Consider the following 26,443-nt stretch of genomic DNA (forward strand, 5'->3'; position numbering starts at 1 on the left):
TGGACATATCTCCACCTTACAGCGAAATGCGGATCAACTAGTTTTGATGAAGAGTTTATAAAGCAGGAACATGTCGATGTCTAACGTCAATACTTAAATCAACGATTGAGAAAATTTTGAAAATTCTCCTTTCTCATGGAGACATCGATTTGAGTGGTGTTGAAAGCGTAGGACACACATCTAAAGATGTCACACTCCAGATTAAGAACGAAGATATTATTAATCTTCTATATGAGTATTTATTCATGTATGAAGTAAGAAGTTTGATAGTTTCTTTTTTATAAAAACGTGCTGCAACATGAAGAGCAGTTTCTCTATTATTAGTTTTTTCATCGATATTTGCACCATGTGAAATAAGGAGTTTGACAATTTCTTTATAATTATTATCTGTGGCAATGTGAAGAGCGGTATATCCATCTTTATTTTTTTCATTGATACTCGCACCATGTGAAAGGAAGTATTGGATAAGGGATGAAATATTAAAAATCACTGAATAAACAAAGCATTTGTTTATATCATTAGTTTGATCGAAATAAACTAAAAAGGATTCAAGATTTTTGTAAATTGCACAAACTTCTAAATCGATTTCTATATTGTACTCATTCATCAGGAATGTAACAAAATCAAGGTTGTGTGAAATAATTATTTCAAGCATTCACTCATTATCTCTGAATTTCCTCCTAAAAATGAAAATTCTAGACATTTTGTAGTTATTTCTGAGGTGAATTTCATTCTTAAGAACTTGAAGCAATCAATAGCTCCATGGTAACAACATAATTCAAGTAATGAATTGTAGCCATATTTTGGATATAAACTGCTTTCAAGTTTTTGATCTTTATCAAATTCTTCTCTTTCAGTGAATGCGATGAATCTTTCTTTGTCATTATTCATAATTGCTCTATAAATTGTATTTTCTGCATGAATTGCTTTGATCATTTTGTAAATTGAATTTAATTCTTCTTCATTTTCCGTTTTTAGCTGATACAATGCAGTAAATGAATCGATGTAGTATTTATAGATACTTCGTAATTCACTGAATTTATTTGGGCCTATGTCTTGATTGGATATTAAAAAATTTTCTATAAATGTAGAAAAATAAATGATCTCAAAGAAATAAAGGATAGAATTTTTTTTTGACATAAATAACCAAACTCTAACAAGTTTGCATGGATGCAGGCATGGACGCATACCTTGCCAAACCTGGCCGAATGCAACAGATCTCAGCATTGATCAAGCGATTCTCATCACATTAACAAAATATTTATTTTTATTTATTATTTATTATTTCATGATGTTTTTTACTTATTAATAAAAATTATTTTTTAAAAAGATTAACCCATTATAGCAAATGATTATTTGCAAAGGAATATAGATATATAACAAATGGTTGGTTTCAATTAACATCGGAACCGGTTCCACTCTCTCAATTTTTAAAATTGAATATATAAATCAATAAGAGTTTTCTAGCAATGCTACGCCATGCATCATAATATAATAATATAGCTTATATTACACTAATATAATAACTTTGATTCTAAGTCATGAAAACTCTTAGCGTGAGTGACTTTCAGAAAAAGAAAAAATTTATTTGTTTGATGTGAAGTTTATTAAATTTATAGAAATGTTTGAAAATTTAATATATTTTCGAGCTTTCTCAATATTTTCAAAATATTCTTTGTGAATTTATTTTTATTGATATCAAGAATTTGATATTCGAGTTCATAGTATGTTTTACAAATATCTATGTTAGATGTATCTTTGATTTCGTTAGTTATTTCAACTGTTCCTCCTTTAATTGGACTTACATCAATGAAACATCTATCAACTGTAATTTTGGCACTATCTCCATAGAAATAATATTGAGAAATATTGTTATTTGAGAAACAACATTTTGTTAAATTTGTTGGAGATTTATATGCATAAACTAACCAATAATCAGTAATATTTTGGAAATTTGTTGCTTCAAATAGAATATTTGATGATGGTGAATTATAAAGGTTAACAGGGGCAGCATCACTTGGAGTATTATCTTTATTATCATAAAATATAGAAAATAAAACTTTTGAATCAGTTAAATAACTTTCAAAACAAGAAACACTTCTTCCATTGCATTTTGAATGAGAAATATTTGAATTAGTGAAATTAATTTTTCCATTTTTTAGGTAAATATTTCTATATCCTAAGTTATTTTCTCCACTTTTAGTAATCGAAGATGAAAGAATTTTGTTTTGGAATGATTCTTTATTTGAAACATCTGAATAACAATAAACTCCATAAGTATATGTTGTTGTTACTTTTGATGAGTCACTTATTATTCGATCTTGGACACATTCACCTTCACTGGAGAAGAATAAACTTCCTCCAGCTTTGGAATTACTACAATTTAAAAATTGGGAAGTATCAACTAATAGTTTTGTTGTATCTTTCGAAGTTTGAAAATTAATAGCACTTGATTTAATATTTTCGGCAAAGAGACAGTGCTTTACGTAGTAATTTTGATCAGTTTTTAGAAGATTTGTTGTTTCGTCTTCATATTGTGTATTGGAAAGATCTTCCCCATAAAAATCATCCCATTCAAGCCTTAAAAAATTGTCCAACTTGATCCATGGACAAATTTTGCTCAGGAATGGACATTTTTCGAAAAAAAAATTCATCGTTCCGATCATGACGATAGAATTTTCCTATATCGATATTCTGCTTGGAATGAATCCAAATCTCTAATTTTCCCCATATAATAACATACTTTTTAATATAAAAATAGACAGTACCAACTTTGCGGATCTTCGATCCGCAAAGTTGGTACCTAAAGCGTTTTAGACTAAAAATAAATACATTTAAATACCTAAAGCAAAGTTGGAATGAATGGAAAATTTTAAATTTCTATAAATTAATGAGAAGTCAAAGTATTTATTAAAATACGTTTGAAAAAGAATTCCGACACCCTTCTATCGATCAAAATTCCCTAAGCTATTCATGCTCCAAGGAATGAGATCAGATAGTGGGTATCAAAATATAAATTCGGAAAAGAGATCATCATTACTTATGCATGGCTCTGGAGGAGAAAAGACATCGTCGAGGAATTCTTCCTGAGGGACGAATGAAATTGCTTCTTCTTTGCCTTGCTGTAGTAGTTCTTTCATTTTCCTTTTCGTTTGACGTGTGTTCTTGAAAAGACCAATTGGACCTTTGCTGTTAATTAAAACCACTTCCGGTTGGACTAATGGGAGATTTATGTCAATCCTATTGATTACACCCTTATTGTTGGCGGTGGTGTGGAAATATTGGAGTATGGGATAGTGCTCCCCAATTCTTTTGCAAAAACCATATCGCAACTCTTATATTGCGATATACCTCATGATATGGTTTAAGCGAGGAGTTTTTGTAAACTACATTCACCAAGTAATCACCACCTCTTTTACATATAGTTTGAAGGACATTGTGATTCCAATTACGGTTGATTATTAATTCTTTGTACGCTTCATATTCATGGAGATTCTCCGGAACCTCTTGCTTATATTTGTTGCGTACTTCAGTTTGCAATTTGTTTCTTTCTGCTCGATGAGAGTCATTTCGAGTTTTGGACATTTTTGAAAAATGGAGTAACTTTGAGATTTTTTATTGAATTTGATGATCGCAGCAGTAAAAAATGATACCATAGCGAATGGCTAGAAAATATATGAGTAATGTTCGCTTGGCCGCGTTTTTTTCAAATTTTTTATAATCCTGTCTTATCATTTAGACCTAATAAGTCATATAAGCACAAAAAGTTCTTTTGTTTTAACGAATCAAATTTGTAAATATTGCTGACTTATAAATAAAACTTCAAAATTTGAAGGAAAATTTAGAAAACAATAGGTTGTTCATGAAAACTAATATAAATAATAAAATTTGCACGATTTAAATTCCATAAAATTCATGGAATTTGAATATTTGAAAGAGAATCTTCAAGTAAATCGCACAAAAATACAGTTTTCATTCGTCACATTTTATAAGTATTACATTCCACTATTTCCCAAGACAAATTAAAATAATCAAACCCTTTTATTTGGTCTTCCCTCCCCCTGAAAATCTGGAAATAAAATTTTGCCTTTGAATGGATAACTTGCTTATCCTGCTAATTCCCTTACTGGGATATGCAGGCCTTAATGCAATGTTAGCACTAAAAAGGCATAAGAGACGATCTTCTTTATCTAATAGACAGTTTGAAGAAGATTCAGATGGAGAATATTGCATTCAGGATGTCACAGAAGACACCGAATCTGCAAAAATCTCAATAGACAGCATCACTTGCCGCGATTCTCCGGATGCTATTCTCTTTCCATCAGAAGATAACGTTGAAATTGTTGCTGACCACGTTAAAATAGAAAATAAAAGCGACAAACCACTTTCTTCAGAGAATGTTTACAGTGAAATTGGTGAACATATAGTTCCAACTATATTATCTAGATTTTTACCTCAAATTAATATTCATTTCAACAAAATAGTCGAACAAAATTCTCAAGATAATAACGAAATCATTCATACAGATGCAATTGTCGACTTTGCCAAATCGAATATTGAAATTACGGAAAGTAATCAACAATCTTTTCCGATTATTTTTGGTAAATCCGAAGAGCAGATTATTAAAGACCATCAAAAATCAGTTTGCAACAGATTAACTATCAGCGAAGTACAAAATGAAATCACCGCGATTCCTGAAGAAAACAATTTTACAATTCAGAGTGAAGAAGTTTTCGAAAGAAAGAAGAACTTCAAATATTCAGCAGAAGATGAATATGTTCCACTCTCAATTATCAACAGACTCGCGTTTGAAAAATTTGAACACATAAATGTTCCATATTTACCATTCCCTGACTACAGAGCCATTCCTCCTGTTGAGAGAATCAATATCAGCATACCACCTGTCCATCATGAAGAAGATGGAGACCAATCTTATTCTCATTCAGCTTCTAACGAGTCACAAGAAGGTTACAGTGAAGAGTCAGAGGTTACATCAAACGTTGAACCAACAAATGCTTCTCAATTAGAAAAAATACAACCAATTGATGTCGATATTGAAGAACCATCGAAAGAAAACGTTACAGAACAACTTTCACAAGAAGATATTAATGATACAAGCGCAATTGATCAAATAAATCCTGAACAAGATAATCTTAATATTTCATTACTTAATGATATCAATCAAATACAAAATATTGATAGCCAACATCCAGGAAATTATGAATTATATGATCCGTTCTACGTTAAGCCAAAATATTCCGTTCAACCGACTCAAATTATTTTTGCTCAACCTGTTCAAACTGAAACAAAGTCAAATGAGCCAAATGAAGGACACAAATCTCCGAAATCATCTCAAAATTCCGAAAATGATTACGAAGAAGATTTTGATCAAATTCATGCACGAGATGTAGGATTTGAGTTCACAACCGCAGAAATTGATGAAAGCTCAAGCGTCGAGACACATATTTCTGCTGTTGATCAAAATATTGTTCGACCATTGATCGAAATTTCGGAAATTGATTATCACCAATATGATAACAATGAAGATGTTAAGATAGAAATGTCTTCTGTTTTGGAATTTTCTTATGATAATTTGGAATCTCAAAAATTATTATCTGAAACAACAGATTTACTTGATAATTCTGATTCAAATCAACAAAATGGACATATTGATCTCATGTTTTCAAGTTATACTGAGATTAATTTGCCGATTTCAGATGAAATTTCTGAAATCAAAGAAAACGTAGTTCCAATAGTACAATCAGAACAAGCCGAACCAGAGAAACCAATAGAACTATCAATTTCTGAATCATTTGGACAGAATATTATTATTCAATCTGAAATTGAAGAAATTCCACAAAAAGAAGAGATCAAACTTGAAATAACCCAAAATGAGAACATTTCTATTGAAAGAGATATTAAGGATCTGAAGTTTGAGAAATTTGATCAATTTAATTTGGAAAATCAAAGAAGAAAACTTGTTTTATCGGACAATATCATTGAGATGAACTTGGCTTATTCAACATTCCAGTTGATCCAATCCAATTTTGTCGAATTTGAACAAATATTTTCAGATAAACTCAAAATTTGCAAACAAATTGTTGAATTACACCTTCCAATTTCAGATGCTGAACAAGGAAATCAACTTCAGCCATCAGAACTCAAAGAAACTCATGTTGATTTACAAGATTTACAAGAAAATCAACAAGAAAGTGATAAATTTGTCGATCAAAATACATTGACCAACTTATTTGAACCTCCTGTTTTGTCGATGTCCGAAATTGAGAATTTAATTTCCGTAAATGAAGGAAATGAGAAAGAATTTGTATTGAGTGATATCAAGAACATCATCAATATCAATGATAGATCAAATGATCTCTCCATTTCTCAAATCCCGACATTCTTTGTCATTCCTTCGATTAAATCAGAAACAGAAATTAGTCAAACAACTCTTTCAATGTCACAAATTGAGAGTTTGGATGAAATTCAACTTCCTTCTGACCTCAAATACAGTGAAGTATCGAATTTCAATATTAAAAACGATAACTCTCAATTTGAAAACGGTTTGACAATGACAGAAATCTCAAATATCAACATTTCACCAGTAAAGAGTGAAGAACAAAACCTTTCACTGTCATCATCATTGTTCCATGTGTTCGATAACAATGATAACCAAGAAAGAAATGTTTTGATGATTTCTAATCTGGAATTTTCTCAGAAAAGTGACAAAGAAGAACCAAACTTAGAGATTTCAAACACAGAAATCAATCTTCCAAACAAAGAAGACATTTCTCAGATACTCCTCGAAATTTCTCAACCAGAAATTAATCAGAAAAGTGACAAAGAAATGACACTTTTACAATTATCACAACCAGAATTTTCTTTGCAAAATAATAATGAAAATGAAGCCAAATTCTTGGAAATTTCTCAACCAGAATTTTCATTACAAAACAAATCAGAAAAATTCGAACCATTTTTGGAAATTTCTCAACCAGAAATTAATCAGAAAAGTGACAAAGAAATGACACTTTTACAACTATCACAACCAGAATTTTCATTACAAAACAACAATGAAAATGAAGAAGAAGAGGAAGAAGGAGAAATCAAAGAAAGATCATTGATGATTTTGGATGATGATAAAAATTTGTCACTTTTACCAGAAAAAAGTGAAAAATTAAATATTCCAGAGTTTGAAATCTCCAAATCTGTCTTCAATACAATTGGTTTCAACGAAAACAAACAACCAATTATATCTGATATTGTCATTTACGAATTTAATGATGAAAAGAATTCACAAAAACTGACAATTTGTACCGAAGAAACATTTGATGTTGAAAACAACAAAAATGAGTTAAACATTGATCCAATTATCTTTGAATACCATGCTTCCATTTCTCCTGAGATAAGAAATGTTTTATCTCCTATCGAATCATTTGACAAAGATTATAAACAAAATAATTTGTCTTTCTCTGATAATTCAAATGAATTCATAAGAATAGGAAATGAAACAAATTTGTTGGAAATTTCCAATGAATCATTCTTCGTTGAATCTAAGGCAGACAAGATTAAATTGGAGACATCAAATGTCAACGAAAAACATCAGTTCAGACAGATGTCTAAACTCAGCTATTCCAAACCATCAGAACTATTCTTCTTCGATCCATCAACTCTACCTCATTACGGATTTGAGTTCCAATCATTCGATTCAGAACCAATCGAACAGAAAATACCTGAATTCTCATTCAGTACAGCTCTCCATCACAAGGAAGTTACTCAAAACGAAACACTTCTTTCTTGTGCAACTGTTCCAACATATTACTTATACATCGCTCCAAACGAAAATCAAAATGAAAATGAAAAAGAAAAAGTGACAATTTCAAAAAATCCAACAGAAGAAAATAATGGCGAAGAAGAGTCCCATCCAGATAAAAATGACACTAAAGAAGCAAATCATCAAGAAAATGAAGAAGAAAATATTCCAGAAAATGTTGAAAATAATGATGTTGTTGAAAGAAATAATTTAAGTGTTTCTAATAATGAAAATGAATTTGAGCTGATAATGAGTGATGTTTCACATCAGTTTGTGGAACAGATACCTTCACAATTGACATTAGTAACAAATATCATTGACCACTCATCATTTGAAAGAAATCCACTTTCAACATCAGAAATTTTCACTGAACAATCATTGAATTTAGTTGATCAAAACGAGTTTTACAAACAAAAACTATCAATTTCAAATGATTGCACATGCATAATTGATCTACAAAAACCACTTAGTTTATCACCAATATCACAAACACTTATATCTATCCAACCAAAACAAAACAAATTCAATATCAAAGAACAAGAAATCATCGAAATTAAACCAGAAGAAAAAATCAATGAAGAAGAGAAACAAACCAATATATTTAGTGAAATCAAATTACTAGATACATTCGAAGTTCCTCTTCGTGAAATTAACTCTAAAATCATCAAGTTAAGAGATGAATTTTATGACAATTCTGGTTTACAAAAACTGTTATCTTTGAATACTTTACATGACATTTCACTTTCACCTGAGAAGAAAGTTTATAACTTAACGAGATATCAAAGTGAAACAGAGATTATAGAAGCAACAATTCCTTCTTTGAGTGAATCACAACCTTCTCATTTCAATTTCACTTTATCTGACCAAGTTAAATTAGAAATCAATGAAATTTCAAATGATTTCGATAAAGAAAACGAAACAAATAAACTTGAAGTCAGTGAAATGAATTATCAGTTCAGTGACAAGGAATCTAAAGTTAATTTATCAGAAAGTTTCGTTGATGAACATAATTTCGACCAAAATCAAAATGATTTAACAACTTCTGAATCCAATTATGTATTTAGAGATTCAAATGAAGTCAAACTTGAGAAATCAGGATCAACACATCATTTCTTTGAATCGAAACCAAAACTATCAGTCATGAAACCAACAGAACAATTCTATTGTGAGAATGATTTGTCTACTCCTTTGAGATATGAAATAGAAACACAATCAACAGACAAATTATCTCCAAATATGAAATTGGATAATGATATTTACAATGTAAGTATTGATTTGACTGATGAAAGATATCAATTGGATATTTCTAACTCTGTTTATTCTTCATTTAACTTTGGCGAGAAAGAAAAAATTAAATGTGAGATTTCATCAGAAGAAATTGTTAATTTTGCAGAAAAAGTTCAAACAAAACTTGGAATTTCTACATCAATTTCATCATCATTTACATTTGTTCCATCATTAAATGTCGATAAATATGAAATTGACATTGAAAACGAAACGAAAGAATTCTCTGTTTGTCACAATGATTCAATTGACATTGTTTGCGAAGAAAAAGAAGTAGAAAGTAAAGATGTTGATAAAGACTTCAATGAATCAGAATCAGAAGAAGTTAAAACACTTAATCTTTCTATTGAAAGTAACGAAATCATTGACAAGATTTCATCACCACAAAACTTATCTATCACCGATGACATCAATGAATTCGAGATTGAAGCAAGAATTCCTCAACAATTTAGTCTTATTTCACAAGAAGTTGCCAATTCACCAAGTACGAAACGAAACATCTCTATTTTAAGTGACGTTTATGAATTCTCTAAATCGGAAACAGAAAATGTTCAATTTTCAGTTGATTCTCATCATATCTTTGATCAAGAAGAATTGACTAAACATAACTTATCAATCACAGAAACAGCAACCGAATATGAGAAATCAGAAAATAATATCAAATTCGATATTAATTCCCAAGACATCTTTGAGAAACAAATAGAAGATAAACAGAAGATTAATCTTTCCGTTGATTCACATGATATCTTTGAGAAAGAACAAGAGAAGTTTAATGTTTCTATTTCAGAGAATAAGAATGAATTTGAAAAACAAGAACAAAATATTAAATTAGATATTGATTCACATGATATCTTTGAGAAGAAAGAAGAGAAGTTTAATGTTTCTATTTCAGAGAATAAGAATGAATTTGAAAAACAAGAACAAAATATTAAATTAGATATTGATTCACATGATATCTTTGAGAAGAAAGAAGAGAAACAAAATGTTTCTATTTCACAAGAAAAGAATGAATTTGAAGTTTCCGAACAAACAATTAATCTTTCAGTTGATTCACAGAACATCTTCGAAAAGAATGAAAAGATTAATTTATCAGTTAATAATGATTTGAATGAATTTGAAAGAGAAGAAGTTCAAAAACAAGAATTAAGTTTGAATTCTAGCGAAATCTTTGAATTGAACCAAGAAAAACAAAGCTTATCAATTACCAAAGATGTAAATAGTTTCGAATTTGAACTACAAAAGATCAATCTTTCAGTTGATTCCCATAATATTATTGACATATCTGAGAAAGAGAAACCAAATGTTTCTATTTCTCAAGAAAAGAATGAATTCAAAGTTAAAGAAATGAATAACAATTTATTTGTTAATTCCAATGAAATCTTTGAAAAGAATGAAGAGAAACAAAACTTATCTATAACTGATGACATCAATGAGTTCGAAAAACAAGAACAGAAGATTAAATTAGATATTAACTCTCATGATGTATTTGAGAAAGAAACAGAGAAGATTAATTTATCAGTTAATTCACAAGAAATCATTGACATTGCAATGAAAGAAGAAGATAAAGAAAAGAAACAAAACTTATCAATTACTAATCATTTGGATGAATTCGAAGTTGAGCAACAAACCAAAGAAATTAAATATGAAGTTAACAAATGTGAAATCTTAACAATTGAATCAACAAGAACTGAATTTGAACTTAGCAAAGCAACACAATTTGTTTACATTCCAACACAAAACGAATTTAGTGTTAGCTCATCAACAATTTATGAGATTCCAACAACAGAAAGAAATCTTTCTCTTTATACAAATGAATTTGTTGAAATTCCATATGAAAATGTTGAAACCAAATCTGAAATTTACAAACCAACAATTGAATTCTCAGAAGATATTTCACATAAAAAACCAGAAACTACAAGAAAAGTTAATTTATCATTGAATACAAACAATGTTGTTGAACTTAAATCAGAAATTTCTCGACCAAAGATTGACATTTCCCAAGAACTTTCTCATGAAAAACTTGAAAATGTTTCAAATCTTTCATTAAATACAAACGAAATTGTTGAAATTCCTTATGAAGTTGTTAATCTCGAATATTCACAGTTTGATGTCCAATTCGCTTCAGAAGAGAAAGAAATTCATTTAGAACAAACTAAATTAGATGAAATACATATTGACAACGAAGAACAAAAATTAGATTTGAGCAAATCAAGTTATTTCATTTATTCTCCAATAATTAATACAGAACTTTCTATTTCTCAACAAAACCAGTTTGAAATTGAAAATGAAATCAAATTGGAATCATCTAAATCATTAGTTAATGAAAGAACAGAGAACAAAGTTAATTTTGTTGTTTCTGATTCAACAAATTATGAATCAATCAAAACAAATGATTCTAATTTGATGAATTACAAATCAGAACCAATAAATATCATTTCTGAAGTTAAAGAAAACGAAATCAATTCAAGAGATATGAATTTTGATTTCACAGAACAAAAAGAATTATCAATAACTAAAGAAAAAATTATTGATATTTCTCCAACAGAATCAAACAGAGTCATTCAATCTGAAACATTTGAAATTTCAAAGCCACAATTAAATTTAGTTCAATCCGAAGCATTTTACAATTTCAGTGATAAACCAACCATTAAATTGTCTTCTTCTGATTCATTCTTCAATTTCATTGAGATGGAGAAACCACATCTTTCTCATTTGAAGCCAACAGAACAATTCTATTGCCAGAATGATGAAATCAAATATGATGTTTCAACACAATCAGTTGAAGAAGAAACTCCAGAATTTGAAATTTCTAAGTCATCTTTCTTCAATTATATTCCATTAGAAACAGAAGGTTTGTCTATTTCTGAATCCAAACATTTAACTGTTGATAACAAAGTTGATTTGGAAATGAGTGAAATGAATTATGATTCATTTGATTCCCATGAAAAATCAAATCTTTTGACTTCAATTTCTCAAGAATTTGTTTTGTCAGAAAAAGAAATTGAACTCAAATTCAGTGACATGAATTATGATTCATTCACATTTGATTCAATTCCAAACATGACAACAATCAACACAGAAGTATTTAATACTAAATCATCCCAAGAAATTCCAACATTTGTTACATTAAATTCTGTTGTTGGAGATTTCATTCCAAGAGAAATTGTATTAAGAACTTCTTCACCAATTATTGAAGATTTACCAAAGATTAACCGTGAACTCACACAAACAAATGAAGAAATCTTTTCAAGTACTTATTATGTACCTGTTTATTCCATTGATACATCAGTAATTACCGAAATTGATCAAAATGAATCAATAACACAAACAAATATTCAAAAGCATGTTTATTCAGTTATTAATTCTATTGTTGGAAGTATTGATCCAGTAAATGAAGAAATTTACCATGAATTTACACAAACAAATGAAGAAATATTCACTAACAATTATACAAAACCTGCTTATTCAGTTGTTAGTTCTATTGTTGGAAATATTGATCCAGAAAAGATTCCTGAATTGACTCAAACAAATGAAGAAATCTTTACTACAACAAGTTCTTATTCTGTTCCAAGTTATTCTACGACAACTTCTGTTATAAGTGAAATAGAACCAAGAGAAATTGTTCTTAGATCATCCAATGTTTTGTCGAATGAAATTATTGAAAAGAAAGTTGATTTGTCAATTAATTCTGAGTTAGAACCAATTTCTATCATCAAAGAAAATCATTTATCCTTAAATCAAAATGAAAAAATTGATTTCGTTCCAACAAAGAATGAATTCGAATTAAGTAAAGTTTCTTATTCTAAAGTCATCACTGAAGAAGAGGAAGAACAAGAGATTGCAAGTAGAGATGCAAAGTTTGACTTAAGTGAGCAAAAAGAACTTTCCAATCACAATGAAATTGTATTTGATTTCGTTCCAAATCAAACAAACAAATTCAATTTGGACAAATTCGATGAAATATCAATTTCTCCGAAAGTTTATTTGTTGAGTCATTGGAGTAGTGAAGAAACAGAAATCAAATCAGAATCAATTTCATTTGAAACGAGTAACATTTCTCATTTCAATTACCAGAATGAAGAAAATAAGAAAGAAATCAAACTTGAAATTGGTTTAGAATCATTTGAAACTGTTTCAAATGTTGTTGTTGATTACAAACCTAAATTAGAATCATTTGTAATTAATGATTTCGAAATCCAAAATGAACAGAAATTAGAGAAATATAATGAAATCATTTCCGATATTTCTAATGAACAACAACAACTTGAAATGAGTAAATCAGTTCATAACCATCTAGATTTGGCAGAAAAATTAGATCTAATTATTTCCGATTCACAAACAAATGAAATTTCTGAAATCAAACATGATTTCAACTTAATTTCTCATAATCCATTAGAAATAGAACAAACAAAGAAGAAATTACAGATTTCTAACAATGATTTCTATGTTGAAAATCATAATGAAATCAATCTTAAGACTATTGCTTTAGATTCATTTGAAATCGAACAAGCAAAGAAAGTTTTAGTTGAAAATGAAAAGAAAGTTGTTGAACTTCAAAAAGTTATTTTGGATTCATTCGATATTGATCAAACAAAGAAGATCAAATTAGATATTTCTAATAATGATTTCTTTGTTGAAAATCAAAATGAAATCAATCTTCAAACCATAGTTTTAGATTCATTTGAATTCGAACAAGTTAATAAGAAATTAGAGATTTCTAATACTGATTTCTTTGTCGAAAATATGAAGAATGAGATTAAATTAGACACAGTTAAATTTGATCCATTTGAAATAGAGAAAACAAAGAAAGAATTATCAATTTCAAACAATGATTTCTCAATCAATAACGAACAAATTTCAGTTAAATATGAAACAGTTAAATTTGATTCATTTGACATAATTAACAGTTATTCTCCACTTCTTTCGATTGTTTCAAATGATTCATTGTATTTAGAGAAAGAAGAGAAACAAACTAAATATGAAAAAGAGTTATTAGAATCGTTTGAAGTTCCAATTCTTCAAAAATCTTTGACATTTATTAGTCAAAATTCATATGAAATTGATTTACCAACAAAGAATGAATTATCAATTTCAAATGACATCAATTCATTTAACAATGAACAGAAGATTGTTAAATATGAAACAATTGTTTTAGATTCATTTGAATTCCCATTAATTTCTCAACCAAATGAAGAAGAAAAAGATTTGGCAGTTTCTTATCAAGAAAAGAAAGAAAATCCTGTTTTGTCCGTTGTTTCAAGCGAAGTTTATTACATTGATAATCAAATCAAATCCGTTTCATTATCATTGATTGAACAAAAACCATTTGAAGTCATTCATCAATTACCTGTTTTAGAATTAAGTTTATCATTATCAAACGAAGAAGTTTATAATGAAAAAGTTCTTTCTAAACATGATGAAACAATTGGAGACATAAAGAATGAAACAGAATTGAGCTTTGATTACAGCAATTCTGTTTATACATCATTCACAAACGAATCAGAAACAAAGGATTTGTTGATAAGTGATTCATTGTCGAATGATTTCACTCAGAAACCAAAACTTTCTTGGATCAGAGAAGAAATCTTTTACTTGGAAACAGATCAAGATTTCAGATATCTCCACAACGCTTTGTCATTATCAAATGCAAATCATTGCCAAGCTTCTTATGTTTACTACGAAAATGTTGAGAGTCAACTTTCCCTTGTTTCAATGACTGAACCAATTGAAATATTACCTAAAGAAGAATCAATAAATAACAACAAATTACTTGAGATTTCATCAGCATCACAACATGAAACAGAATACAAACCATCATTGACAGTTAACTCGGACATTGACATCACAGACATCGAACACAACATCAATGTTGAATTAAGAATCTCAGGAACGACATCAGAAGAACGAACAATTTTAGCTCATCCAACACTTTCCATTGAAGAAAACGAATCCTCAATTGATCTCAACACAGAACCAAATAATACAACATTTGACATTGTTCATAATGAATCAATCATTGACATTGATTCAGAAACAAATAATAATAAATCCAAACTTGATCTCAGTGATGTCATTGTTGAAACTATTGAACGTGAAGAACATCAATTTGAACTTTCCGATCACAGATCTATTTATGAACAACAATCTATCAAAGTTTGTGAATCCTCTGTTGAATTCATCATTGATCAAGAAGAGAAAGAATCAACTAAATCATTAATTGTCTCACAATCACAAGACGAAATCGACATTTATTCAGAACCAACATCACTTGAATATTCGACAACAACATATTCCGAATTTGTTAGTAGAATCGAAAAAACAAATGAAGAACCAACAGAAAAGAAAGAAAATCTTTCACTTTCAGTTTCCGAAATCAATTCCACAAACATTGATTATTCTAATCAACTTTCAGTCTCTGATGTTTCTTTGATTGATCATTCACATGAACCAACACTTTCATACACAATCAATCATGAAAGTATTGATTTATTACGAACAATTCCACTTGACTTCTCAAGTCTTAATTCATATGAAAATGACTTCAAACAACCAACTCTTTCCATTTACGAAAGCAATAATGAAATTAATATTGAAGAACAAAAGACTAAACTTGATATTTCAACAGAATCTTCCTCAAACTTCTACTATTCACCATCATTAACTCTTAAGAGTTCAGTTGAAGAAGTTAATGTTGAATCAATTTTGTCTACATCATTTGGATTCTCAGAAATTTCTTCCAAACAATATACTGTTGAAGAAGAAGAAACAAGTGATGATTCAGTAGATTTTAATTACAGCAAACTTGATTACTTCAGAGTTATTGGAGAAAAGTTCACAGATCATGATCTTAAACTCACACTTTCAACAAACGAAGTTTATTCACAAGAGAAAGATAAAGAAACAGATAAAAGAGAACATAATCTTAGTGTTGTTTCACAACCAACAGAAGAAATCACATCAAATGTTGTTAAGTCAGAACTTAATATTTCATCCATTGATTCATTTGAAGTCAACAAACAATTTTCATCTAATAACGAAATCAAATCACAAGAAAACATTTTCATTTCATCACAACAACAAACCGAATCATTTGAACTTTCTAAATTATCAACATTCGAATATCATCCAGATAATACTAATAGTTCATTTGCATTACACAATGAAGAAACAATGTTTATTAATAACAATCACAAACAGAACAATGTTTTGAATTCACAACCAACAATTTTCATTTCAAATGACGAATCCAAGAAACAACTTGATGTTTCAACAACAACATCATATGAGAAAGAAGAAGAAGAAGAAAAAGAAATTGTTGAAGAATTTAAAGAAGACAAATCACATTCATTTGTTATTTCTAATGAAAACATCATCAGTTATGAATCATCCTTAGTTGACAGAACATTTAATACTACAAATAGTTTGGTCAGTGACATTGAACCACGCGAAATCATTCTTCGCTCATCATCTGCTTTATCCAATGAAATCATTGAAAACAAAGTTGATTTGTTAATTGACACAAATGTATTTGAATTACCTAAAGAAGAAATCAAATACGAAATTTGTGAAAATGAGTCATCAATATTCGAACAAATTCCACAAGAACACGAAAATGTTCTTTCTGATTTTGTTCATTCAGTTGATATCCAAGAAAACACTTCAGTTCTCAATGTTATTTCACTTGAACAAATCAACATCATTCCAGAAGAAACAGAGTTATTATCAAGAGACGCCAGATTTGATGGAAATGAAAACAAAGAACTTTCAAATTACAATGAAACAATATTTGATTTCGTTCCAACAAACAAATCATCAATAACTAACTTTGAGAATATCAACATTTCTCCTGTTTCTAAATCATATAATTTGTCTCATTTCAACTCAGAAACAGAAGTAATTGAACCAACATCAATTGATTTCTCAACAAGTGATGTTACTTATAACATTTACCAAATTAATGAACAAAGGAAACTTTCATTAGAATCAAATCTTTATAATGATTTTGTTGATCTTACTAAGTCTAAAGATGAAAAACAATTAGAAATTCATAATGAAATCATCACTGAAATCAATATACTACCAAGTGATTTATCTATTAGCAAAGCTGTTGTTAACATTGTTAAACCAGAAATCGTTAATTTATCAATCACAGAACTTGAGAAATTCTCCATTGATAACAAACAAAATACTGAATCTTCCATTGATAATTCAACAATTTCTATTGATCCAGAAGATAAATTATCATTAGAAACAAGTGAATTAGAAGTTCATGATTATAATTTGTCTGAAAAGACGAATTTAGTTCAATCAGAATCAAATTATCACTTCAAAGATTCAGCAGAAATCAAACTTTCCAAGTCAGAATCATTCCATCATTTCTGCAGTTCTCAACCAAATCTTTCTATTATGAAGCCAACAGAACAGTTCTACTGCGAGAAAGATAACTATAACAAGTTCAATTGCGAGATTTCATCAGAAGAAATTGTTAATTTTGCAGAAAAAGTTCAAACAAAACTTGGAATTTCTACATCAATTTCATCATCATTTACATTTGTTCCATCATTAAATGTCGATAAATATGAAATTGACATTGAAAACGAAACGAAAGAATTCTCTGTTTGTCACAATGATTCAATTGACATTGTTTGCGAAGAAAAAGAAGTAGAAAGTAAAGATGTTGATAAAGACTTCAATGAATCAGAATCAGAAGAAGTTAAAACACTTAATCTTTCTATTGAAAGTAACGAAATCATTGACAAGATTTCATCACCACAAAACTTATCTATCACCGATGACATCAATGAATTCGAGATTGAAGCAAGAATTCCTCAACAATTTAGTCTTATTTCACAAGAAGTTGCCAATTCACCAAGTACGAAACAAAACATCTCTATTTTAAGTGACGTTTATGAATTCTCTAAATCGGAAACAGAAAATGTTCAATTTTCAGTTGATTCACATGATATCTTTGATCAAGAAGAATTGACTAAACATAACTTATCAATCACAGAAACAGCAACCGAATATGAGAAATCAGAAAATAATATCAAATTCGATATTAATTCCCAAGACATCTTTGAGAAACAAATCGAAGATAAACAGAAGATTAATCTTTCCGTTGATTCACATGATATCTTTGAGAAAGAACAAGAGAAGTTTAATGTTTCTATTTCAGAGGATAAGAATGAATTTGAAAAACAAGAACAAAATATTAAATTAGATATTGATTCACATGATATCTTCGAAAAGAATGAAGAAGAAAAACAAAACGTTTCTATTTCACAAGAAAAGAATGAATTTGAAGTTTCCGAACAAACAATTAATCTTTCAGTTGATTCTCAGAACATCTTCGAGAAGAAGGAAGAAAAGATTAATTTATCAGTTAATTCACAAGAAATCATTGACATTGCAATGAAAGAAGAAGATGAAGAAAAGAAACATAACTTATCAATTACTAATCATTTGGATGAATTCGAAGTTGAACAACAAACCAAAGAAACACTTCATATTTCAGAATCTCTACACTCTACTATTTCTCATGAAGCACAACTTGTTATTTCAGGTGACATCGACATCACAGATCTTGATCCACATAATCAACCAAGTGATGAAAATCATAATCTTTCACTTGAAGTTGGTGATTTGAATGTTCATGAAACAGTTGAAGAGCAAACTAAAGAACCAATTAAATATGAAGTTAACAAATGTGAAATTGCATCAATAGAATCAACAACAACTGAATTTGAACTTAGCAAACCATCACAATTTGTTTACATTCCAATCACAAATGAAATCAGTGTTAGTTCTTCAACATTCTATGAGATTCCAACAACAGAAAGAAAACTTTCTCTTTATACAAATGAATTTGTTGAAATTCCATATAAAAATGGTGAAACCAAATCAGAAACTATTTACAAACCAACAATTGAGTTCTCAGAAGATATTTCACATGAGAAACCAGAAATTACAAGAAATATCACAATTCAAAAACCAGAAGAACAAATTTCTCTTCAACCAAAGGTTTATCTTCTTTCTCATTACCCCGGAAACGAAGAAACTGTTGAATCAACAGAGATTTCATTGAATAAAAGCAAACCATCACATTCCTCATATACCTCTGAAGATAACAATCATCATTATGAAGCAGCATCAATTTCTATTGATGAAACAATTCTTTCTCATGAAGTTATTCATGACCAAACTAAGTTATCTATCAACAATGAAGTAATTGCAGACAATGAAAGTGATTCAGTAGATTTTAATTACAGCAAACTTGATTACTTCAGAGTTATTGGAGAAAAGTTCACAGATCATGATCTTAAACTCACACTTTCAACAAACGAAGTTTATTCACAAGATAAAGATAAAGAAACAGATAAAAGAGATCACAATCTTAGTGTTGTTTCACAACCAACAGAAGAAATCACATCAAATGTTGTTAAGTCAGAACTTAATATTTCATCCATTGATTCATTTGAAGTCAACAAACAATTTTCATCTAATAACGAAATCAAATCACAAGAAAACATTTTCATTTCATCACAACAACAAACTGAATCATTTGAACTTTCTAAATTATCAACATTCGAATATCATCCAGATAATACTAATAGTTCATTTGCATTACACAATGAAGAAACAATGTTTATTAATAACAATCACAAACAGAACAATGTTTTGAATTCACAACCAACAATTTTCATTTCAAATGACGAATCCAAGAAACAACTTGATGTTTCAACAACAACATCATATGAGAAAGAAGAAGAAGAAGAAGAAAAAGAAATTGTTGAAGAATTTAAAGAAGACAAATCACATTCATTTGTTATTTCTAATGAAAACATCATCAGTTATGAATCATCCTTAGTTGATCGAACATTTAATACTACAAATAGTTTGGTCAGTGACATTGAACCACGTGAAATCATTCTTCACTCATCATCTGCTTTATCCAATGAAATCATTGAAAACAAAGTTGATTTGTTAATTGACACAAATTACAAACAAATTGACATTGACAATGAAATTCAATTATCAATCACTAAATCAACTGATGTTGAAATTTCTCCAGTCACTTACAGTTCTCTTCTTTCAAACACATACAATATTGTTGCAGACATTGAACAAGAAGAAGGAAACTTCATCAGTCGAGATATTGACATTAAATCACCTGTTTTAAGTAGTGATAATTCATTTGAAATCAGTTTAAATACAACTCACAAGGAATTAATTTCACATCCAATTGATTCTGTTTCAATCTCACCAACAAAGAAAGTTTATTTGTTGACTCATTGGTCAGGAGAAGAAACAGATATCAAACACGAACTTCCTCATCTTAAACAAAGTGATTTATCTCAATTTGAAGTTACTCAAAACTTTGTTTCTAAGTTACAACTTTGTGATTTAGAAAATTCATTTGATTTAATGCCAAAACAAACAGAATCTTCAATTTCTAATTTAGAACAATTGTTTATCGACAACAACAAATCAGAGAAAGAAGAATTTGAATTGTCTGAAGTTTATCACAATTCTATTTCTCAACAAGATATTAAGGAAACAAAGAAACTTTCATTGAGTAACTCAATGTCAAATGAAATGTTGAAGACACAGAAATTCTCATTCGAAAGAGATGAAATATTCTACGTAGAATCATTAAGAATCAACAAATTACTTGAGATTTCATCAGCATCACAACATGAAACAGAATACAAACCATCATTGACAGTTAACTCGGACATTGACATCACAGACATCGAACACAACATCAATGTTGAATTAAGAATCTCAGGAACGACATCAGAAGAACGAACAATTTTAGCTCATCCAACACTTTCCATTGAAGAAAACGAATCCTCAATTGATCTCAACACAGAACCAAATAATACAACATTTGACATTGTTCATAATGAATCAATCATTGACATTGATTCAGAAACAAATAATAATAAATCCAAACTTGATCTCAGTGATGTCATTGTTGAAACTATTGAACGTGAAGAACATCAATTTGAACTTTCCGATCACAGATCTATTTATGAACAACAATCTATCAAAGTTTGTGAATCCTCTGTTGAATTCATCATTGATCAAGAAGAAAAAGAATCAACTAAATCATTAATTGTCTCACAATCACAAGACGAAATCGACATTTATTCAGAACCAACATCACTTGAATATTCGACAACAACATATTCCGAATTTGTTAGTAGAATCGAAAAAACAAATGAAGAACCAACAGAAAAGAAAGAAAATCTTTCACTTTCAGTTTCCGAAATCAATTCCACAAACATTGATTATTCTAATCAACTTTCAGTCTCTGATGTTTCTTTGATTGATCATTCACATGAACCAACACTTTCATACACAATCAATCATGAAAGTATTGACTTATTACGAACAATTCCACTTGACTTCTCAAGTCTTAATTCATATGAAAATGACTTCAAACAACCAACTCTTTCTATTGAATCAAATAATAATGAAATTAATATTGAAGAACAAAAAGTTGAATTACATAAGATCAATCTTTCATTAGAGAGAAATGACAATGAAGTTGATTTATCATTTGAAGAAGAAGACAAAGTTAAACTTGATTTATCAGATGTTCATTTCCAGACTCATGAATTTGTTCCTGTTTTGTCAATAGTTCAAAATCATGAAGAGATTGAGTTCCCAAGAAATATTTCTAAACTTGATTTATCAAATGACCAAACATTTGAACTAGAATCAACAAAGATTTCTAATTCATTCACTTTAGAAAAACTCGAATCACAAGAAATTGTTTCAAACATCAATTTGAAACTTTCCAAACAAGAAGAAAATGAAATCAATGTTGAATCTGATTCTCCAACATTCGAGTTGAGTTCCATTTCATTTAGCACTGTCCAACCAATTCAACAACAACAGAATGAATTATCTTATGTTTCATCAGCACAAATACAATATTCATACAAACCAGTAATGAATATTTCCAACTTAGAACCAATAGAAATCAAACAAAATAACAAATTTGTTTTGGATGAAACATCATCTTTGTTTGAAGTTCCTTTAATTTCACCAATTTATTCAACTAAGATTGTTTTCGATGATTTCATTTCTAATGAAAAACAAATTCCTAATTTACAAAAACAAAATTTAGTTGATATTTCAATTGATCCAACCAAACACAGTTGTTCAATTTGGTCAGAAAATCATTCAATTGAATCAGAAGAGAAATCATTTGATAATTCAGAGATAACATATAATTCATTCGAGAGGAGAATGAATCCATTATCTATTTTCAGTTCTCAACAATTTGATTTAGAAAATCAATCACAAAGAAACAAAATTTCTCGGTTTGTTTATGATTATATAACAATAAACAAACAAAACAAACTTTCTTTGTCATCAACAAATGAAGAAATTAATTTGATTGCTGAATCTACACCAATTTTGGATCTTTCCATTTCATCAGCAAATGAAATAATTGATTTGATGAGTGAAACAAATCTTTCTTTATCAAATAACAACGAAATAATTGGTTTCATTGGAAATTCCAACAAATTAAATCTTTCTTCAACAGAAGGATTTGATTTAGAAACAGAAACGAATCTAATGATTTCATCTGTTAACAATGAAATCAACATTAATAATGAAAAATCATTTGTTTTCATTTCTGATGCTGTTTCAAATGAATTCATGAAAGAAGAATTAACAATGACAATGAATACAAATGTTGTTGCAGATAATGAATCAGAATCTCCTTCATTTGAGTATTCATCTATTGATTACCACATTTTATCATTAGATCATCCAAAGAAAGTCAAATTAACAGTCTTAGAATCAAATGAATTCGAAAGATTACCAAATAACATGAATTTGGACATTTCCAATCTAATAGAATCAAACATTTACCACACAACAACATTTAATCATCAAAATCAAGAAATTTTTGATGTCAAATCTTCTCCACAAAAGAGAGAAACTGTTTCTCAAGAAGAAATCCCTGTTTTCGAGTTATCAGAGTGCCATTATCGTAACCACAGTCCATTACCAATCAAATACAAGTTGATTTCTCAGAAAGATTCAATTATAAATATTCAGAACAATGTAAACCTCTCAATTTGTGACGATAAATTTGAATTCAATTTATCACAACAAGAAGAAAAGAAAGAATTAAAGATCTCCAATTCCACAATCAGAGATATAAATTTATATGATGAGAAAGTACCTCCAAAAGTTTCAGAAAATGTTGTAAGTGAACAAATATTTAATGAAACAAAATTATCTTTGTCGAATTCCGAAATTTACCAAAATACTCCACAGATTAACAGTGACGATGAGGAAATTCCATCATTTACATTGTCTTCATCATCATACTTCAACAATATCCCTCAAATTAATGAACCAAAGATGATTTTCCAAATTTCGAAATCAGATATCTTTGACAACAACGAGAATCACAAAGATTATCATCCAATACTTGGTTTATCACATGTTGTAGAGAATAATCTCATGGTTTCATCATCATTAGTTGAGAATTTCTCTCAAACAAAAACAGAAATTTTGAATTTGCAAAATTCTGCTCCAAATTCATTCGAAATTGGCCAAATCGGAGATACTTCACCATTTATAGAGATGATGCCTCCATTACCTGATATTATTGATCTTTCCATTTCCCATGCAGTGATCAATGAATCATTCTACAGTTCGAAGAAGAACTCTGTTTATGATCCAATCATTTGCGAATCTCATTTCGTTTCTTTGGGATGTGACAGGTTAAATACAAGAGAATCTTCATCTTTGGATGTTGATTTACTTGTATCTGATCCACTCTCTCTTAACATGGAAAGAACAGTTAATTTGACACAAACAAATTCATGGAATTTCACAATAGAAGGTTGTGAAAAATCCAATGAAAAAGTGAATTTGTTTGTTGATAATTTGGAAATTTTCGAAAGAGAAGGAACATCAGGAGTCTCCAATTTACTTGAGAAGGCTTACGGAAAGAAAGTCAAAGAATCAGATTCAATCATTGATGAAAACGAAAAACTAAAGATGAGAGTAGAAATGATGAAGAATAGATATGAAACAATGAAACAAAAATTCACAAATTCTATTGGACAACAAGCAGAAAAAGCTCAAAAACTTGAAGAAGAAAATGCCAAATTAGAAGTAGAAAACATGAGATTGAAACAAAGAAACAAATCTCTTCTTAACCAAGCAGAATCAAAGATAATGAAACTCTTAAAGAGACAAAATGAAGAAAAATATCTTCCTATTTGTGATATTTCTATTTCTTCATTTTACGAAACAGAAGAAGAACAGAAACCAACTTTGTCTGTTACAGAACTTAATGATTCATCTGTTGACATCATCTTCAAACCAAATTCTGTTGTTGTTCAATCTGTTCCACGACAAAACATCATTTTGTCAACAGTTAAAAGCCAAACATTCGAAAGAATTGACAGAAAACTCGCAATGTTCCATCAGACAGGTTCTGTCACTATGTCGAGTATTGCACCAACGGAAGACAAAGCATTCCTAGTGGTCGGTGGTCAATCATCATATTCGTTTGTTTCGCAATTGCCGAGATTGACATTCGACTTCAAACACATCAATGTTTTGCCTCCAGAAAAATCTTTCATGCATATGGAAGTTTTGGAGCCAATTGCACATATCCATTCCGAAATAAAGAGGAAGAAATATGTCGATGCAAACACCCAAAAATTCGAAGTCAAACCTGAAAGTGTCGACATTTGTTTGGCTGTTTCTAATTTAATTGTAATTGAATCTCATAATTCAATTGCACTTTCCATTTCTGCTCGACCAAATGCATTCGAAACTGATCCATTTGCACAGTATTTCTCAAGTCCACAGTCATTTGGAGAGTCAATAAGAGCACCTTTGTCTCCTCCAAGAAGATTGAGCAAGAAATCTCCTGAAATGATCAAATTCGTGAACTCTCCGAAACCAATATTTACTCCGCCAAGTTCTCCATCGCAAGAGAAGAAGACAAGGACATTGGTTATTTCTAAACCGAATATATCATTGTCTGTGTTGAAGAAGAATTCGGCATTGACAGTTTCTGGACTCACAAGTTACGGCAAATCGCAAACAGACAAAAGTTTGTCGTTTGGTGATTCATTTTCTTTGTCAGTTCCAATTCAAAATATTCCAAGAGTGAGGTCCTTCGATGATGAAGCCGAAGAAGACTCCATGAGCAAGGACTCACTCATAGCAATGCTCAGACAAAGAGTAGATGGCTTGAATCAGCAACTTTCACAACAAATTCAAAGAGAATCTGAACTCGTCGAAGAGCTCGGAAGAGTTAGACGCAACTATGCAGCTATTATTAGTCAGTAATATTTTATATTGTAATTGTTTTGTTTTATAAATAAAATTTTATTCTATTTTAACATTTTATTTTCTTAAAAATACTGAAAATGATACATCAAATGCAAATTTTCTTAATAAAGTCTTGGATTATATAACGCGTCAATTATTTTGGTTGCTTTGACTTTAGGAAATCTGTTTGATCAACGATAAACTTATCTGAATTAAAATATGAAATCTAAGTGATTCGTTGTAATGAACCGATTATAAGCTTCGATAAGAAATGGACAAAGATTTTCAAAAGGCTTTGCAATTTTTGAGATAACAAGTGAAATTTCAATCTCCGATCAAAAAACCAAATATATTGGTAACATGCTAAATTAAGAAATGACTTATTTTTTATTTATGTAAAATTTTCTCAAAAATTGAGAGCACTGCGGGTTAATAAATAAATATTACGAACCCGTTGATAAGATTTTTGAGTGAGTAGGGGTGATTACCGATCGGTAATTTCGACAGTTTAGAATTTAAAATTTTTTATGGAACTGTTGCGAGTTTCATAAAGAATTTAAGGAATATAAGCAAAGATTTGAATCAAAATCTTAGACCTAAGCCGCTCGATTCGCTCGCGGCTTCCGCGAATTACAGATCAGCAAAGATTTGAATCAAAATCTTCGAACTAAGCCGATCGCTTCGCTCGCGGCTTTCTTTATTATTTTAAATTTGCATATTTCCATCAAAAGTTCATAAGGTAAAAAATTTCGTTTATTTTTACTAAGAAAAAAAAAGGTTTTTGATAATAAATTTATTTTATTTCGAAAAAGTAGCAATAATCGTAAAAGGGTATTGATAGGCTTGCTAAAGTAACTAATTTTAGCTGTCAAATACTTTTGTATTTTGAAGTAAATTAGTATAAATTTGTTTTTACTTTTATTTCGAAAAAGTAACAATAATCGTAAAAGGGTATTGATAGGCTTGCTAAAGTAACTAATTTTAGCTGTCAAATACTTTTGTATTTTGAAGTAAATTAGTATA

General features: G+C 29.4%; 4 protein-coding genes across 4 annotated transcripts, besides 2 other annotated features; 1 reads left to right on the forward strand and 3 right to left on the reverse strand.

Annotated features, from left to right (window-relative positions):
- Positions 1–133: 133 nt before the first annotated feature.
- On the reverse strand, positions 134–607 carry TVAGG3_0887680 (positive regulation of myosin-light-chain-phosphatase protein; the record flags this gene model as incomplete). The annotated part of the gene is made up of 1 exon (XM_001319805.1): positions 134–607. One exon carries the CDS (start codon positions 605–607, stop codon positions 134–136), a length of 474 nt encoding a protein of 157 aa, XP_001319840.1.
- Positions 608–642: 35 nt separating this feature from the next.
- Positions 643–1,227, reverse strand: TVAGG3_0887690 (protein of unknown function (DUF3447); the record flags this gene model as incomplete). The annotated part of the gene is made up of 1 exon (XM_001319804.1): positions 643–1,227. One exon carries the CDS (start codon positions 1,225–1,227, stop codon positions 643–645), a length of 585 nt encoding a protein of 194 aa, XP_001319839.1.
- A 182-nt stretch (positions 1,228–1,409) lies between these two features.
- Positions 1,410–1,446: a mobile genetic element.
- A 167-nt stretch (positions 1,447–1,613) lies between these two features.
- On the reverse strand, positions 1,614–2,666 carry TVAGG3_0887710 (uncharacterized protein; the record flags this gene model as incomplete). The annotated part of the gene is made up of 1 exon (XM_001319803.1): positions 1,614–2,666. One exon carries the CDS (start codon positions 2,664–2,666, stop codon positions 1,614–1,616), a length of 1,053 nt encoding a protein of 350 aa, XP_001319838.1.
- A 1,427-nt stretch (positions 2,667–4,093) lies between these two features.
- Positions 4,094–25,438, forward strand: TVAGG3_0887720 (uncharacterized protein; the record flags this gene model as incomplete). The annotated part of the gene is made up of 1 exon (XM_001319802.1): positions 4,094–25,438. The coding sequence occupies one exon, from the start codon at positions 4,094–4,096 to the stop codon at positions 25,436–25,438; it is 21,345 nt and encodes a 7,114-aa protein (XP_001319837.1).
- Positions 25,439–25,897: 459 nt separating this feature from the next.
- Positions 25,898–26,443: part of a mobile genetic element that runs on past the window's edge.

Source organism: Trichomonas vaginalis, chromosome VI (assembly GCF_026262505.1).
Source record: "Trichomonas vaginalis G3 chromosome VI, whole genome shotgun sequence".
NCBI lineage: Eukaryota > Parabasalia > Trichomonadida > Trichomonadidae > Trichomonas > Trichomonas vaginalis.